The 19,420-nt window shown below is 38.4% G+C and overlaps 2 protein-coding genes across 3 annotated transcripts; one reads left to right on the top strand and one right to left on the bottom strand.

Moving 5' to 3' along the window:
- Positions 1–946: 946 nt before the first annotated feature.
- Positions 947–11,775, bottom strand: LOC133023432 (splicing factor U2AF 65 kDa subunit-like). 2 transcript variants are annotated; one of them, XM_061090459.1, is made up of 11 exons: positions 11,721–11,775; positions 9,877–10,051; positions 8,055–8,158; positions 7,148–7,299; positions 6,931–7,047; positions 6,252–6,390; positions 6,062–6,141; positions 2,301–2,423; positions 2,131–2,217; positions 1,553–1,795; positions 947–1,078 (listed from the first exon to the last, which is right to left on the bottom strand). In XM_061090459.1, exons 1-11 carry the CDS (start codon positions 11,773–11,775, stop codon positions 947–949), a joined length of 1,407 nt encoding a protein of 468 aa, XP_060946442.1. The 2 variants fall into 2 exon arrangements, with proteins under 2 accessions (XP_060946442.1, XP_060946443.1); XM_061090460.1 differs by having other exon boundaries at positions 11,727–11,775.
- Positions 11,776–14,922: 3,147 nt separating this feature from the next.
- Positions 14,923–18,536, top strand: dhrs7ca (dehydrogenase/reductase (SDR family) member 7Ca). The gene is made up of 7 exons (XM_061090727.1): positions 14,923–14,976; positions 15,587–15,764; positions 15,868–15,980; positions 16,443–16,653; positions 17,081–17,173; positions 17,592–17,747; positions 18,331–18,536. The coding sequence occupies exons 1-7, from the start codon at positions 14,923–14,925 to the stop codon at positions 18,534–18,536; spliced, it is 1,011 nt and encodes a 336-aa protein (XP_060946710.1).
- Positions 18,537–19,420: the final 884 nt, after the last annotated feature.

The raw sequence follows: 19,420 nt of genomic DNA, 5'->3' as shown, positions 1-19,420 counted from the left end.
TGATTAGTTAAGCACCCAGGACAAGTTACCATACAGTGGTTCGAAAAGGAAACAGCTGATTCTTTGTGACGTAAAAGCTACAGCACAAATGACTGTAGTGAGTTAGAATAAAACATGTACTTAGTACTTATATAGCCTTCGCATATTGTTATGGTAGGTAAGTTGTGATTGGACAATCACTGTTTGGGGGAGGGGTTTAAAAACAGTCAACAGTGATAGATAAAGTCTTTTCAAATATTACGATTCATATTTTATTAGTATAGTTTTCTAACTGAAATAGCTTCCAGTGTGCAAAGTTATATATATTATTTATTATGTATAGATATTAATGCTCTATATATACAAAATGACCCTTGAGGCTGTTTCTTCTCACTTTGGACAAGTCGACACTTGGTGTATGTAAGTATGTGAGCACAGGTAACAGCAACATATATGTTTAAGGAACATTGATATGTCATGTAAAGAGGAAAATAATGAATTTGGAAAAAATGAATAAATAATTTAAAAAAAATTCATAGCCTCACAAATAACATTAGGATGACTTCTCAAGTCTGGCTCAAAAAGAGAAATAAATGTTTGTGCTCAGGGGGGAATTTTTTCCTTCTCATATAGTGCATACTTGATAGACAGTGACTGTGGCATTGTCTGGCAGTATTAGTTCAGGTTTACATGTCATACATGTCACATTCATTCTACTGCAAATGTAATGTAGACGATTTGATTTTTTTGAATTCAGGATGAGTTCAGTTCACTGCAGGGCTAATAGTCTAAAGCTGGAAATTAAATATTCAGGACTGAAGAACCACACTGCAGTTTGTTGAGTAGAAGATGTAATAAAATGTATTTTCAAGGTCCATTCTCTATGGAAACATTCACAACCTTAAGAGTAAAGGAACCGATTTTATTGAAAGGTGGATGGATATGCTCGGTCAGCCTCGCCTGTGCTTTAAAACTCGTGTCTGTGATACATGTCATGGTCGTAGTATTTGGTGACAACCACTCTGTTGGCAAACTTGCGGCCGGTGAGGGCTTGCATGGCTTTCTGACAGTCGGCAGCAGAGACGTACTCCACAAAGACCTGAAATAAAAATCAACAGGTACGAGGATTAGAGCACGACTTCAGATGTATGAAGTAACTAGAATGTCACTTAGTAGAACAGTCTCATGAAAATCCAATGAAATTCACACATTCATAGATGTCAGTCGCCTAAATCTCCCTGGTTTTTTAAATCAAAGACCATGAATTATTCTGTGGGAAATCCGGGAAAATGTCAAAGAAAAGGTTTTTTCTTGTCCCATGTCCCATCATTCCAGCAAGTTTCATGGAAACCCGTTCAGTTGTTTTACGTAATCCAAACAGACAAAATGACAGGGATCGAAAACATAACCTCCTTGGCAGAGGTAATTAATACTAATTATGAGCTTCCTGACGAACTTCAAGTATGGGCAAAATAAGGTTGAAAAAAACATGCCAGAAAAATTATCCACATGTCCTGGAAATGGCAAAGTCTTAACTAAAAATGTAAAATATTTGTACTAACACAGGTCTGACCTTTCCGCAGCCGGGGACTTCCACACCGTCGACAGGTCGGGGAATCTCGATGGAGCGGACGCTGCCGTACTTGCAGCACTCCTCGCGAATGTCTTCCAGGATCTCCTCGTAGTCTTCGTCCTCCACCAGCTCCTCGGGCATCACCATGTTGAGAAGGCACAGCACCTCCGTGGGCATCCCAGAGTTCTGCAGCCTCTGGAGCCCCGGGACCTGCAGCGTCACTGGGGTCTCTATGATGGAGGTCTGCGGGTGAAGGAGGAGAAATACACATATTCAGCTCAGACGAATAACAGCATTATAGGCCGAACTCGGTTTAATACTGAATTAATTTCCCCCCAGAAAACACTGAATCTTTAGTGGAGTGAATGAACATTAATATAGTAGAAGTAGTAATTTCTCCTTTGACCTTTCACTTTCGGTACCTGCGATTGTGACATTACTGTCTGTAAGATACATAGTGGAGGCAGCAAATCCAATAACAGACAAGCTTTCTTTACTTTGTTCAATAGAGGACATTTTGAATAGTCACAGACAAAAAAGCTAATGTGTGAACAACTTAATATATATAGATCACTCACAAGGTTGGCGTTTTTAGCCCCGACACTCGCCCTTTGGACGATCAGCTTTTTGTCTCCCAGCTGCATTCCATTGAGCCCAGCGACAGCCTGATGGAGAACACACAGAGGCTTCTGGGCAGCAGCTCAACTTCACAGTCAATGAGCTCAGTCAAGCCCCACACCCTCGTTACCTGATCCGTGGCGCTGATGTCGACATATTCACAAAAGGCGTAACCTTTTGACAGCGACGTGGCACTGTCCTTCACGAGATTGAACGCTTTGAGGGGCCCGAATGAAGTCAAGAGCTCCTTCACCTGCACAAATAGAGTCAGACGGCATGATATATATTAGACTGATAGGTCAAACTGACAGTAATATTTTATTTTACAGAATAAATTCTAAATGTCCATCTGATACTCAAAATGAAATAATAGGGAATGGACTGAAAACATAAGCTGCACTGTGTAAAATGTATGTGATTAAATACAAGATTACATTTATTAGATTTTGCATCATAAGGCTAATTTCTAAAAAGAACCAGAGGAATAAAAGGGTGTATAATTGTCTTTCGAGGTCTGAGTTTAACAGATCAAACAGCTCCTGACGACAAAAATGAAGTTGCAACTAATGACTTTTTTTAATTATCAACCAGCAGATTTGTTAGTTTTCCTTGATTATTCATTGTGTTGTCTGTATTTAAATGGTGCCCCTTACAACCGCAATTCAAATTTCTTATAATGTCGAAGCGATGGTCTGACACTCAAAGATCCACAATTTACTATGTTTATTAAGAAACCAATAAACATCAAATCTGAGAAGTTGGAATCAGTCAAATTTGCTTGTAAAAAGACTTACATTTTTTTTTTTTTAAATCAATTATAAGAATTGTTGTCAGTTAAAGCAACACTATGTAACTTTTACTGAGCAACATCACCCCCATGTGGGAATTTAGCTTCTTTTTATGAATCTTATCCTCTGGGCCTCGATGTCAACCACATGCAGAACACATTTAAAGTCACTAAGACTGAGATTTTTAATTGCAGATTTCCAAAAACAGTTTCTGTGTATTCATGTGAATATGTAAAACAGAGCATAGCGGTTTTATAGCGGTTTCTCAACGTTTGGTTAGCAGTGATCGGGGTTCTTCTCTGGTATTTGACGTATCATTGATGTGGACTTTATTGCCACTTACTTGCAAAGCATACTTGTTTGAGCGTTTAGTTGTTTTTTTGTTCTCTTCTGGATGGAGATATTTTGTAAAACAATGGTCAAGCGGATGGATTTTTTTTTTTATTATTCTATGAGGCTCTTTGTCTTAGCAATGAAATGGTTTTCATGAATTCTATCAATGTGTTGAGTGGAGCATTGACTACATAGTTCCATTCACCGAATGAGTAACAACTGGATGGTGGATATTACCAATGACCCCGGGCTTACTGGAGCAGAAACCAAACTCTGTGTTTATTTCTTCACATTTGAAAAGCTTCCTCACTGAATATTGGGGATAAATGCTGTTTTTTTATTATGGCTGGACCTGATTCTGACATGTGAGGCTGAGACTATCACAGGAGATTGTACCCATTCACCAGAGTTACATAGAAAAAAGACATTCAGGATGAGGAGTGGGAATGAAAGAGAAAACATTCTCTCTATTTCATGTCAGTGAACCATGGAACTCCTTGTGATCAAGCTGCTGGTTTAAGATAAAAAAAGTTGCATAGTGTTGCTTTAATTTTACCTTGACTGACTTTTTCGTTAACTTACTCATTGTTTCAGCTCTAATTTATTCCAAGTTTTACACATAAATAGAATAAACAGATAATCGTCTCATAGTCAGATATTCAATATATGAGAACAAAGTGAGAAGTTTAATGTTGAAAAAAGAAACTCAACACAAGTAGTTTAAAAACTGACTTTTTGACTGCACCAGATCAGTCATACAGTCTTACCTTTACATTTAAAAATGAATACACCCCCACCCATTCAAAAGTAACCACCACCAACAACTACATCCCCGGGTCCTAAACGCGCTCCAAAAGCATGATGGGAGAAAACAAGTAGCCAGTAAGGGAGCCTGCTGGCTCGAAGTGTATCCGTGTGAGGACCAGAATGTCTTACTTGCCTTGTGTTACATGTTGGCATGGCAGCAGTAGATGAGTACTACTGAACAAATTATGAGCGCAGACTTAACGATCTTACAGGCCCCTAGCTGGGGACAAAGTGGGGGGAACAAAAATGAAAGAGCTGTGAGTATCAACGCAGTGGAAGTGACTGCAAGTATTCAAAAAATAATAATAAGTTAGTGAAAATATACATCAGGCAACATGTGCTCTGTAAACTAATTAAGAGTTAATGAGACAGAAGGGACAGTTAGAATTCAATTCACTGTGTAATACACGATGAAGCTCGACTGTCAAACTGATTCTTCTGCAGAAGTCTTTTAACTTGTCAGCAAATATTCACTGTAAATGTTCATATTCTCAAATGAAAAAGTCCAACGTCAAGTTCTCTTGTACGTTTAATTTCGATCAATTTCCAAAGTACACTGTATTTATGGATTTGTTTGATAACATTATGTTGCATCCCCTTTCTCTCACACTGCCTGTGACCCTGTGACCCATAATGCATTTCAATAACCACCACTGACAGAGACTATGCTTGTTCAAAGTAGGTGCACAATAGCCTATAATTTAGTAGATGAGGATTTTTTAGGCTAAAACTGATATTATATTGTCAATAGCATAAACTGTATATAAAGATGGACGACATGAGAGCTTCCAAAAATTAAGCCAAAACATAACCTGGGGGCTAGCTGCAGTTTAGGTCATAAACAGAGCCTCCCCCATGTTAGCAGATTGGATGTGGACTAAATTAAAAGTCATAGAACGCATTTTATATTTTTATCTTAAGGAGGGTTAGATTTGGATGAATTATTTGGTGAAATAAAAGTGCTGAGACGTGATTGACAGTTGATACTGGTTGGTTGACTGCGATACTAAGCAGGCTTCACTCCACGAACAAGACCGCGACACCTGTATCAAGGATATTTTGGCCTCATTTTTCTACAATGTGTCGTCCATCTTAATTTACGGTCTATAGTGAATAGTCCTTTTTCTTCATAGATTAAAATCTAGACTGAAAACTTCACTTTTTTATAATTGGATGTATTGATTCAAACATTTTACATTCAGAAAATCTACTTGTCGGCCCCCTCTGCTGGATAAGTAAAGCTGTACAGGGGCAATTAGCTGACATGGACTAATTGATCAAACTGGTGGTTTTATTGGTCTGACTCCAGCTACCTTAGTGATGGATAATCAAGAGTTTTATGCTGATAAACTTATTATAATTTTTTTGCTTCAATAACATTTTCGCTTAATACAATTAAGAAATCCAACTATACCCCTATTAAGACATTTTAAAGAGGATTTCTTTAAGGTGGACTTTTTCTTTGACAATGAAACATTCAGGCCTAAATACCACACAGAAATATTGACCTCTCATGTGAATTTACTGGACTTTTCATACATTTAATAAATGAGTAGCTTAAAAAGAGGCAGGTTTACTCAGATAATCAAGTCACAGAAAGCCTTATTTTAATATTCATGTAAGATCTGATCTGTGTTATTGAGATTTATTTTGAAATATACCTTGTTTATCTGGAGAAGTCGTCCATTGTGAGTATTTTACACTATAGGAAACATATTCACATAAACAAGTAATTTAATAGTAAGCCCTATCTGTTTCCCTTATTCTATGTTAAATTATTATGTTTTTGCATTAATGATATTTTTTTGATTCAATAATCTGGCTTGTTTTGCGTGTTTGCTTGTAACCACAACATGGTTTTGGTTTTTCAGGTCATAAAGAAATTTAAAAAAAACAAGCAAGTGAGAGAAAATGAAAAGAGGAAACATGAGTTCACCAGTTCTGTAAGTTTTGAGTTCAATACCTGGTCGTCATTTAGATAGTTGGGCAGGCCTCCAATAAACAGTTTATGGGGGGAATCAGGAACGACAGTGGAGACCACACCTAAACAGAGGGAAGATGGTCAAGGTTAAAACTCCAATTAAAGTTCTCTACATCCCATAACAAAACTTGTTATTACTGCAGGCCGGGAAAAAAAGCCATCGGGAACAAACCTGGGACATGGAATGCTGGCTGCTCTGAGATACCTGGCAAAGGTCGATAGTCGTGAGGTCGTCTTATCTTCAGAGACTGACCCTGGAAAATGATTCCATCGAAGGCCATAGCCTGCGTCGTCTCGTCTACTGACCGGAACTAGAAAACAAACAAAAAAAACAATGCTTTGAGACTTCTGCTGCAAAGGTTCCTCACAGTGACACGATGCAAACTTGTAACATCGTGTGAAAGAGGCAGGAAAGAGAAGAACTTTCTGTAGCATCAGCAAGTCTCAGTTACTGTCAAACATTTATTTAAGAGATGAATCCACTTTGTATGCATGTGTGTGTTTGTTAGTTTAGATGTGTAGACCATTGATCTAACATATGGTTTTGACTAGTGTTAAATAGATGAAATGTATTATCCCCCCCATCATGGAGGTTATGTTTTTTGCCCCTGTCTGTTAGTTTGTATGTTTGTGTGTGAGCAAGAGGTGAAGTACACAACAATACATAAGCGGCACACAAAAACAATCTTTACTCATAGAGAAAATAATTGGAATAATTGAAATTGATAATTAAACAACAGTGGAACAAAGTCAGCTTATAGATTTGTTATTGTTTTTCATGGGATTTCTATGACAGTCATAAAAATATGGAGTTCTCCATTCTTGTTTTCTTTTGTGTCAGAAACATGTACCTCAAGGAAAGCAAAGTTTTTATCCTGATTAATCTGCACAGCGAGTACAGGGTTACTTGGAGCTTGTGAAAGGCCTGCGAGCCGCATCTGAGCATTAAAGAACTCGGCCATGGACTCCTGCGAAGAAAGACATAAGCGACAGGAAGATATCTGTACTGGGTAAAAACATCACAGTCATTGGAACTAACAGTAGAAGAAGAGTAACTGGATACTTTACCTCAGTCATCCCAAAGGGAATATTTCCAACATAGAGGCGTCTGGCTTGTCTTGTCATCTGACTCCCAACTATGGGCACTTGTGTCGGTCCTGCAGCCACTCCAGTGGTGGTGGATGTTGCCAGCAGAGCAATTGTCGGTATCTGCCCGGCCACTGAGGAAACCAATCAAACAGAGAGCAAAACTGTTACCTTCTACAACCTTTAACCCCTTTTAGTTTATAGTATTATTTATTTTCATTGTTTTAACAGTTTTCTGTGGTGACTAGTGACTAGATGATACATATAAAATGCGACGATAATAATGTAGAGATCGTACTGATAACATTGTAGCAAGGTCAGCAATAACATTGTAGCCATAGCACATAACATTATAGCAATAGTAGTGATAACATTGTAATGATAGTAGCAATTACATTGTAGCGATATTAGCCATACAATTATAGCAATTAAACCTTTTTTTCATTGATTTCTAAGTGGATTAATTCACTTGTATTCATGATGGACAGTGGATATAATAATATCTTGAGTGAGTTTAAGTCAAAATGTTTTGTTCTGACTTAAGTTATTACTGTCAGATCGTATATTAAGTTTGACACAAATTCAAGACTTTTGCACAACAATTACATCCAGCTGTCGCTGGCAATGAAATTCTTAGGTCGCAGGCTCCCTAGCCATGCTCCAAAATATGTAGAAAGAAACCCCCACAAGCAAAAAATAAAAAATAAATTAAAATTAAATACAATATATGAAACTTTCCCCGTTTAGAGTCAAGACTGGAGCATTGTTCAGCTATTCCCACAAGCTTATATTAACATTAATGTATGCAAGCCCCTTAGAGAAGTGCTGGTAGGTGTAGCTCTGAAGACATCTGACTCAACTGAACAAGCAAAGAGAACATGTGAAGTACCTTGCATAGCTTTATATTGCATTGGTGTGATTTTTTCAAAGCCAGGAGGAGGAACGTCCCAGTATTTGCTAGTCTTTTTCTTCCTTGTTCGCCTTGGAGAGTGACTAGACACAAAAGAGACAAAGTTTTTAATCAATTTATGTGCATTTGTCCCTGAAGAAAAGTAATACATAATATCCAAATTACCAATCCAAATACATTTGCAATGTATTTGACATCCATTACTGTTTATCTGTTTTAAACATGATAAGAATAATTTTTGAAGAATAATTAACGAAGGCTGAATTTCATAGCTCCTTCAGTTTCAGAATCCCAGTATGGATTTACTGTTTTGGTTTACTCTTAAGGCTCCATTATGCTTCTACGTATCCGTTTCTCGGAGAGCGTTGCACGGAGAGCGGAGAGTTTTTTTGATTTTTACATCTCCGACGACTGTACGTTGAAAACAATTCACCGCCAAACCCATAGGTGGTGCAACGGAAGACGAGCTCAGAGAAGCCTACCCCATTTATGGGAAGAAGAAGTCCACGTGTGTCTGTTTACCTCTGTCAGCTAGCCTCCCACACACTGAACCATGGCAACTAACAGAACTAAATAAAGTGACACCCAGCGGGTCAAAATGCTGATGTTATCGTTTCTTAGCGCAGCGGTTCCCCGGTCTTGTTTCCGAACTCTGTTGCTAATTCCACAGCTTAAAGCTCCGTGTAGCTTGAAGCTAGACGGAGCTAGCTAGCTCCCCTCCCAGCTTCCACACACAGTCAGCAGGGACTCCCGGCACTAACTACTACCCAGTGTTTGCTTCTAACCTGACGGTATTATAGAAACAGTGTCATGATAGAAGTGGAAATAAAGTTGTGACGGCGGGTTTTTGCACTGTTACCACCGCAGTTAGCATGGTGGCTAGCCCGCTAGCCTAGCACGCTAGCGCTGTTATGAAAGCTCGTTATAACCGTATGTGACCGTGCACACATGCCGTCAGTGCTCTAACGAGCTACCGTCAGCCGGACAACTCCGCTGGCTTAACACACACGTCACATTAATCGTAGAATCATAGTTGTGTTTGGGTTTATTGTCAAGCAGGAAGTTTGAGGTGACGTGTGTAGGGAAATTATGTCGTTCGCGGACCAATCACAGCCAAGAGCTGTCCGTGGGGTCTCCGAAATAAAGACGGACAGTTAGAAAAATCAGAGGTGTACGAAAAGCTCTCCGAGGCGCTCGGAGAGGGCGTTCCACGACGGATAGGGCGGTCTTATCTATCCGTTTTATAAAAGACGGACAAGCATAAATTGGCCTTTAAAGCTCTCATGGTTCAGTTTAAAGTCCAGTGTGTGCTACCGGTGAAGCTGCAAACAGGAGAAAGACACAGAGTTCTGGAGCATTTAGCAGCTCAAGATGTTTCCCTCAGGCAGTGGTAAGGACCAAACATAGCAATATAACAGAGGGAGGAACTGTAAATAAAGAAAAAGTGCTGAAAAGGTGATACTAGTGTTGAATAGGTTGTGTTTCTGCACCCCCCAAGTGATCAAAAACTATTGAGCAGTTTCACCTGTGGTCTCCTTTCTATGAGGTCTTCTATAAGTCTGCAGTGACAAAGGTTTAATAAAACCTACTTTTACTGAGGAACATAGTACATGGACTTATAGTACACAGTATGGTACACACACAGTATTTGAGTCTCAGTAAATAATAGATGGACCCAGTGTGTGATTCATGTTGAGACAGGTGTATTTTCCCCATTAAAATCCTGCCTGGTGAGTCTGCAACTCTGTGATTCTGCTGCTGCTGCTGTATGGGCGGCATGAGGCAGCTTTCAGCCGCTGACCTGTGCTTCTTGTGGTCCCGGGACGAGCTCCTTCGGTCCCGGCTCTTCCTGTCCCTGCTCCGGCTTTGTTTCTCTCGGCTGCGGCTCCCTCTGTCTTTGCTCCGGCTGCCGTGTTTGTCACCTCGGACTGGAGATCCACTGCGACTCCTCTTTTTGTGTCTATCTCTTTCTCGCTCTGTGTGATCGTTAAAAGACAGCAGCAAGCAATATTTACTAGTCTGTAGGTCAGCTTTTAATTTATGTAGATTTTTCTGGTGAGTACTACTGTATAAAGAATGCTGGGCTGAAAATATTCAAGTCAGGGGATGAACATTTTCATTTATATAGTTATCACTCATGTGTCTTGAGTTGGGTTTGAAAACACTTAAACATTACTCTAAAGCCAAATACTATTCCACATCTTTATTATAAGATAGAGAAGCTCTGACACCCTTCAGGCTCCTCTGTGTTGAGCTGCTTCATATTTCTTTGAGAAACTTGACAGTTTAACGTGGCCTCCCTTCTTGGCAAAAGCAAATTTCAGAGAGAACAAGATGTGAGACCTTTTATCGAATCAATAAGAGGTACTCTGTATTTTGTTATAGATCGGATCCGTGCACCTGGAAGCTCTGCTTGGATTAAATGTCGAGTTGTAAACAAGTGTTTGGTTGTTTTTTTTCTGACTGGTTAGCTTCTATGTGTTGTGTGTTCCCTTATCATCTGTTGCCTTACTATCAATTGCTTGTACTTTAAAATATCAGCAGAGGACTAAAAATGCCTAGCACATTTCACGAAAGCCCAGTAAGACTTTTTTCATAGAACTGACAGCCCGAGTTATAAAAATATAACATTTTCATCACATGTAACTAAATAAATGATAACAAAGTTGTCAAATAAAACATAAGAATATTATTTTTGCTTTAACCCACAGAATTATAATGTGTATTTATCTGTCATCTGCTCAGTGTTTTCATGTGAAGCATATGACTCATATAACATATAAATCTGCACCCATAAAGAGAACATTATTACTACTAATTGTGTACAATAATAATAACCAATGTAATAATGAGAAGCTTTGATACCCTGTGCATGCGTCTGTATTTTAATCTTTTCTTTTCTGTTGTGCCGCAACTGTACTTTGTGTTAAAAACAGAAAAAAATAAATCTATAAATAAAGTTACTGTTATTATTAACAGTAGACTTCGTTGCTCATCTGTTTTATTATCTTTTTTTCAAATCTTTTGGCAATCTTTTTGGCAATCTGACTATTTGAGATAGTTGGTCTTAATACAAATCCTACTATTCATAATAGCAACAATAATAATAATGTTTCCCCATCAACATCATCAACTTTGTTATAAGTGCAGTCTAATGTGACCTAATATTTTGTAATGCTTCACAAGAACAAGGAAACACTGAGCAGATGACAGAGAAGTGCAATTAATTTGAAAATTAACCTTTAGTTATGGATGCTGAGTTAATAGCTACATGAAATAGATTCATACATTGTCATCGGGTCCTTTTTAGCAACGTGAATATCCTTGTCTGAGAGCACCATATTATAAGAAGGTGCAAACATGTAAATAGAGTTTCGTATCTTGTCGTCTCGCGCAGGAGGATGCGCAGTAAATCCACACCGGTACCGGACAGCGTTTGAAATAGTGCGTAAAAAGAAGCCAGCGGCTGGATGGAGGCAGTGATGGTGAAGGTGAGACCGTGAATTAATGCTGACATTAAAAAAGGAAAGGAGCTGAGTCACAGCCACTGTCAGGTCCCGTTATTCCTTCATTCAAGGACCAGCACATCTGCACTTCATCGCCAACCAGCAGCGTCACAAAACGTTTCCAGTCAGTGGTCCCAACTCTCACCTTGTCGATTCTGGCTCAGCTGCTTCTCAAATTCCTCGAAATCTGACATTGCTCCGGATGTTTTGATGCGTGGAGAGACGGAGCAGGTCCGGCTCGTCCGAGGAGGCAGCGGTAAACCGAGCAGCTCCGAGGACAGAGCCGCAAGAACCCGCTGACATCTGCCGGAGCCCAGACACACACGCGCGCACACACGCACACACACACACACAGTAAACACACTGCATCCGGCGATCCTTCAAAATAACACCGTGACCCGAGATCACCTCCACCAGGGTTCAGATCAAACATGAATACAAAATACGATGTCGTGCAATACATCATATCACCGTGCACGATTTTACCAACTTTAATAGGTGTGTATATAATCTGTTAACATCAATGCTCTCATTACTTTTTTTCTATATGAAAAATCTTGCTTCTTGTCTATTTTGATGTATTCAAAATCGTAGAACTTGTTTATTTTTTAAATATTAATATTGTCATCACTTGAGTGTGTTTTTAAATATAAATAATCATATTATTTTTTGTATCAATGATCTTATTGCTTTCTATCCCGGGTTATACTTGGGTTTAAAGGCGAAAATTGGATTTATATTAGTATAACAGCAGCAAAAAAACATAATAAAGTTCCTGCTACAGCGGAACATGTCTCCAGGACCACATTTTGTGATGATAACACAATAACACAAAAACACTCAAACCAGGTTGAAATGATAAATGACCTTCAAATAAACTGCAGAACCTATCGCTATAGTCCATATTGACAATATGGTATTGTGATGAGGACAACATCCGGTTTAGATATTTTTCTTTTTAAAACTTTATTGTAAGAATTGTCGTGCCTTTAATTTATTGACACACATTCACACACACACACAAACACACACACACACACACACACACACACACACACACACACACACACACACACACACACACACACACACACACATGGAAAACATATCTCCAATACAAAAGCAGTATTAAAAGGACACCAAAGTTTACATATGCAGTGTTGTAGGGTTTAAACATTAAAAGCAAACAAAAAAAACAATGGCCAACATTTCTCAAATTGACAATAACATTGATAAAAACAATATAAACAAAGGGAAAATAGTGGTGTGTCCCTGTATGAGCTAAACATGAACAAATAAGATATGAAACATCTCACTATTTGCAATTACTTTGTATCAGTGGTGTGCACAAACAAACCAGGAGTTCAACTACCAACAAGCCCCAGGTTTACTGCATGTATGTCTCTAGGTGATTTGATAAATTGCAAATTTGCTGGAAACTTTTTGTGCTGATGTTTAATATCAGCTCAGACGGGTCAATCGTTTTAAGATCTGAATTTTTTCCTGAGCTCAGTTTTTTTTAGATGCTGTTTTTATTTTTCAGGAAAGAAGTTTAAATCCATCAGAGAACTACAAGCACAGATAAACCTTTTCTTCAAAAATCGATTGATCACTTAGGAAATATCAGAAGTGAGAAATTCCTCAATATTCTCTATAGAGTGTGCTTCTGATGTCAAGAACCAGTCAAAACTGTTTGGGAAAAAGAGATTAAAATAAAAGCTTTGAAATAGATGCTTTTAAAAATGCCTTATTTTTCTTTATTTTGTTTAAGTCAATTCATTAATCAACAGTTCCTGTTACTTAAAATAATGAAGCTCTCTTAAAGGTTAGACCTATGTGCAAAATTGTAGCCTATAAGTGTAGGAAATAGCGCCAAGAAATGTTGTGTTCAAAATTGTATTCAACAGCATTTTGGTCAAACACAATCCAACCCACAATCCACTGCATGACTCTGGTCAAACTTGTTTCTGTTCACAAATTGAAAATTCACAATACAACATGTGTATAATTATCATTAATTCCACCTATAGGAAGCTGCACAGCAGCCCATGGGAACTCCCCCTACCCCTGACTCCTCTGTAATTCTACATGGTGACAACATGCATGGAAAATAACTGACTCAGCTGTGCTGCTATTAAAAGACCTCAAATCCCAAAGTATTGCTGTGGCCAGGCGGCTGTCATGTCCGAGGCACTCTGTGACTGAGCTTCTGAGTTGAGCTGCTCCAGCTCCTCAGGAGAGGAATCAAACGACGCCAGCAGAGGCCTGAGACTCAGTAAGTGCTGGTTTTGTTTCTTGTAATATTGATGTCAGATGGCTCTGTTACTAACAAACTGCTCTTCATGTGCCAAGTGTCAAGATACTGTGAAAGGATTTTTCTGAGAGTGATGCTATGTTTTAATATTTAATTGTGTGCCGGAAAAGCTGCAGCAAGAATTGAAAAGGGCTCTTGTTTTCTTTTGTGTTTGTGGATATCTTGACCTTGTTGTGAAATAACTGTGACGAGTACCCTGTGACACTGAACCTTTGTGAGACATACAGTATCTATTTCCAGGGCACTTTATATTTAGAAGTCTCTTCTTGGACAAGCAGCTGGTGCTCTGCACGGTAAACCTAAACCAAGTTTATCTCCACACTCCGGGCACACATAGAACATGTGAGTGTTGGTTTCAATAATCTGAGGAAAACTGCAAAGCGGAGTAACATAGAATGATTTAAACGATAGACAGTTTGATAATGTGAAATAATCTGCAGCTCAAACACAATGAGGAGGAAAGCAAAAGAGAGAGATATTCCTAACAACTACAAAACAATTTGGTTGCATTTTGTCTCTCTTTGTTGTTTTGCATTTTCTGATTGGGAGGGTGTTTAAAAATGACTTTGCATCCTTTAGTTGTCTTTTTATCTCTTTGTGATCAAGTTACATGTCTCTGTTTGTTTGTCATTTTGCATCTTCTTAAAATTTAGGTGTTGTCATTTTGTCTTTTGTGATTATGCATCTCTTATTATGCAGAAGTCATTTTGTGTCCTCTTATAGTCATTTTGCATCTTTGTGTACTAATTTGTAAAAAAAATGTTGTCATTGTGGTTGTTTTTCATCTTTTTTGTCAAGTTCAAAATAATAATAATAAAATAATAAAATCTTAGTATCAGTTTCATGGATTGTGAATGTGATTTTACCTTGTGTACTTTTGTAGGAATGTATTCGATGTATCTGTATTCCCAAGTGTACTGCATGTTATATAAAGACATTTACAATGTTTTCATCTTTTTATGTATACGACACAATATATATTATCTGTTTTCGTTTCAGAGTTATAAGAATAAATCTAGATTTAAATATGGTTGTAAAGAGAGAGATGGATCCCAATGTAACAGAGCCGGAGAGCCTCTGGGTAGGAAACGTTCCTTTTTCCTTTAAGTCACGTTCATTAGATCCTAAAACATTCTCCGACATCTCATCTCATCTCATCTTCTTCACCAGAGAAAAATAATTTTCCATCTACAAAGTACGTTCACATCTTTAAATTGCTCTAACAACATAAAACTGACTGAATAAAATAGATGGAAGGCTAGCCTGCCGTATTACAAAGCCATCCAAACCTGCCTATACTAGCATTTCTAAAGCTAATTTATTACCATAAATTCTTCTTTAATTTGAACAAAAACTAAAATATAAAACTAGAATGGCAAAGAAATTGTCAAGAATGAATTGTCTCTATGAAGTGTTAATTCATTTTCAAGACATTTGCTTCTATACAAGTGATCTGTCAACAAGATTGCCAGTAGGAGCCAGGCTAGATGTTTCCCTCTGTGTCCTTATGCTAAGCTAAACTAACCATCTGTTAGCTGTACCTTCATAGACAGGTGTGAAGTATTGGTATTAGAAAGTGAGCATTTCCTTAATTAATGAACTTTCACTTTGTATTGTGTGTGCACATTAACAAAGATACATAAATATTTCCAATTTTGCACATTTATTGTCCAAAACAATTTTTTCCCCAGCATGTTCTCCAAGAAATGGACCCAACATGGATAAACACTGTTCTCCTAGTTCCCTGTGTTGTCGTGCTGACAGCTGGATTTTTCTACCTCTACGGTTGGATTGTTGGTCTGTTGACCAAAACGTCCGTACGCAATAAGGTGGTGGTTGTATCTGACGCCTTATCTGGGCTCGGAAAAGGTAACAAAAGGCATCCTTAATATTAACCCAGAATCTATGATCGAAATCTAATTTCACACTTGTTCTGTCTTGTTTTTAACTCACTTTGACTTTCGTATTGAAGAATGCTCAGGTGTGTTCCACAAAGGAGGAGCCAGGTTGATCCTCTGTGGGAAAAACTGGGAGAAGCTTGAAGAATTTGCTGATGCTTTGGCGAACGCCTCAGACCCCACAGTAGTAAGTGCACCAGAACTGAAACTTAATCAATTTCGACTGACGGTCAGGTTGGTTGAACATTCAATTGATCACATTAACTTCACAGACCAACAGTGGTAGAGTCATTAGATCTTTCACGTACAGCTCATAGAAACGTATTTCTTAATATACAGGGATAGTAACTAGGTAACGACGTAACTAAGTGCTTTTACTCAGACACATTTTGAGGAACTTTTACGCTACTCTACATTTCAGATTGTACAATTTTTGATGCTTATTTTATGTTTTTAAGTCTAAAATGTTATTCTAAAAAGCAATGACAACTGTTCATATAATGGAGTAAAAATCTCTGAGATGAAACAAGCAGCATTCAATGTAAACATTCAAGGAAGAGACCGAAAACACAAGTAGGATTTGTAGAAATTACTTTCCATCACTGCAGATATTCTTACCAATGCTGATAATTCAACATCTCCTCCTCAGACGTTTCCTCCTAAACTGGTGCTGCTGGATTTTGGGGATATGGCGAGTATGCATGACGCCATCGAAGAGATCATGGACTGTTACGGTTGCCTGGATGTTCTCATGCTAAACAACAGCATGAAGGTCAAAGCACCTGCACACAGTCTGTCGCTGGAGATGGACAAGCTCCTGATGGACAACAACTACTTTGGACCAGTCACACTGGCTAAAGGTAGAGGATAGAAACCACTGTCTTTGAATAAGGATGGAACGACACATCTCCACCTTCTCCTATTATTCAAAAATAATACACAAAAAACAAAAATACTGATCAATATCATAACGGTTCAAAATCAAACTCATCATACACGCTTATCAGTGTCTAGCTCGATCAACCATTGATAGAAAAAACGCATAAGTACTGTTATGAGTACTTTTTAGTTTGGACCATGTCCAATCTGCTAACATGGAGGAGGAAGGGTTTATGACCTTTACTGCAGCCAGCCACCAGGTGGCGAACAGGATGTTTTGGCTCAAATGTATGGGAGCTGTCTTGTCATCCAACTTTACATTGAGTCTATGATAGAAACTTATGGGTTAAGATTTCAGGCTGTAGAGTAGTGCTAACACATTTCTTTGGTTGTGTTTTTGTTCTGCAGGTGTGCTACCGTCCATGATCTCCAGAAGAACTGGTCACCTGCTCCTCATCAACAGTATCCAAGGGAAACTCGCTGTTCCGTTTCGATCTACATGTGAGTCTTCCATTCTCTATTTAAGTGAAATGTTTGGAACTAATTAATGAACTTAACTGAATGATTTCCTTTAAATATATGACACAAATGGCTTTGTAGCTATTAGTGCTGCAGTGTTTTAGTGCTGTTCTTAGTTGGATATTCAAGCTGCCCTCTGTAATGAACTGTAGGACAATCTGTAATAATGTTGATGATCCTCAGACTTTTCTTCAAGGGCCTTACCCTCAGGTTAAGATGACCAATATTTTGGTTTATGACCAAATACCTGATGAATTAAAAACATTCCAAGTACCGTCAAGTGCTAATCAGCAGTTTACTACTATTAACTTAGTGGTTGTTTTACATCTCTGTTTGCTTTCCAGATTTGAAATGTGTGACCTGTAAGTAGTTGGGGCATTAAGATGAGCTACCTTTTCAGATGCAGCCTCCAAACATGCAGTTCAGGCCTTCTTTGACTGCCTGAGAGCTGAGGTGGAAGAGTATGGCATCTCCGTCAGCACCATCAACCACACCTTCATCAGCAGCACCTCAGCTGTAAACACAGAGGCAGCCTCCTCCAAATCCTTCTGGTCGTGTGAGTAAAATCAAATGAAACAAGGCAGACATATGATCAAACACATTATTTATCAACAAGTGTCTTTGCAATTTCAGGTCGGACTACCATGGAAAATTATTTAATTGTCCCTGGAGGATGAAAAAATATGTCTACCAATTTTCATAGGTCCCTGCTGATTTTCTTTGCAAACCAGCTCAAATCAGTATACTGTATATGAGTCAACCACCTCCGGAGATACTAAGGGTCGCTTCTGACTTATTTGGGGGGATCAGGAGAGTTTAGGAACCCCTGATTATTGTATAACATGGATTTTTTACAAACTGGTCATATTTTTGGAAGAATAGCCTTTTCAACTTACTACAGCATTTAAATAAATAAAGCGCGGTAAAACATAGTGACATAAAATCTCAAATACTTCAGAAAGAAGTTTCCATCACTGTGGTATCGCTATACAGTATTGCAAACACACTGTATAAATATGACAAAGAAAAAATTGACATTTATGAAACAAATGTTTTCAGAAGTCTTTAAGAACTACAAGCTGTATTATTTGCCTGATTGAGCTTTTTCTATCTTAATCATCCTGGCTCTGTCTCTGCAGTGCTGTACACTAAGAGACCCCTCGGCGTTTCCCCGGACGAAGCAGCTGCTGAGATCGTCAAGACCTTAAACAACAAGAAGAAAGAGGTGATAATTGCTCCCTCCCTCCCCAAGGTGGCCGTCTACGCCAGATCCTTCTTCCCTAACGTGTTCTTTGCTGTGATGGCTGCGGGAGTGAAGAACTCTGGTACCTTTGAGGAGATGTAGTGTAGTGGTGTGTGCTGTTTACATGGAGACTAAGGCCTGTGGGTTTCTGGTGAAGGCGGAACAAATCAATGGAAATTATAGAAAAAAGTACTGTATAGAATGTATTGTTGGTCTTAAACAGACTTATGTGCAAAATCATGATTTAAAAATATGTAGCCTTTATTAAGAAAAGAAGTTCCGGTTGTAATAATATAATGTACAATTACACATATCAGAAAGTTTTCTGTATATTTTATTGCTTCACATACTTTACATGATCATGGAAGAGAGGAATTTGCTTAGAAAATAGTGAATTATGGAGAAAATGTTGCAACTGTGCTTGTGTTTGAATGATAATGATTATGAGTATCAATAAAAGTATTTATGTGTATTATATGCATGTATCCAACTTATTGCTGTCACCAAGATTACATATGCTGGAAGAAAAACTGGCAACGCTTTATTTTATATGTCTGGCAATCCCAATTTATCATTAATATATATTATTATATAATTTACAAAGACCTTTATTGCCAAAAATCAAATATGGTCTAATTAAGATTAAGATAGATTAAGATACAGATTAAGATACATTTATTTGTCCCAAACACATGCACAGACATGCACAAGCACACTCATGCAAGGAGGGAAATTTAACCTCTGCTTTTAACCCATCTGGTGCAGGACACACAGAGCAGTCGGCAGCCATGTACGGCGCCCGGGGAGCAGATGTTGGGGGAGTAAGGTGCCTTGCTCAGGGGCACTAGACAGGGTAGGGAGAATCCTCTTGGATTTTTGGACGGATCAATCCAGGTTCGTCTTTTTGTTGTTTCTCCGTGGAGTCGAACGAGAGACGAACCGGAGACCTTTTCTGCCCATAGTCCAAGTTTCTGCCACTAGATATT

The sequence above is a fragment of the Limanda limanda genome, chromosome 17 (genome assembly GCF_963576545.1).
Source record: "Limanda limanda chromosome 17, fLimLim1.1, whole genome shotgun sequence".
In the NCBI taxonomy this organism is placed as follows: Eukaryota; Metazoa; Chordata; class Actinopteri; order Pleuronectiformes; family Pleuronectidae; genus Limanda; species Limanda limanda.
Note: the sequence above shows the minus strand (reverse complement) of the source record. Positions and strands in the feature narration are given on the sequence as shown.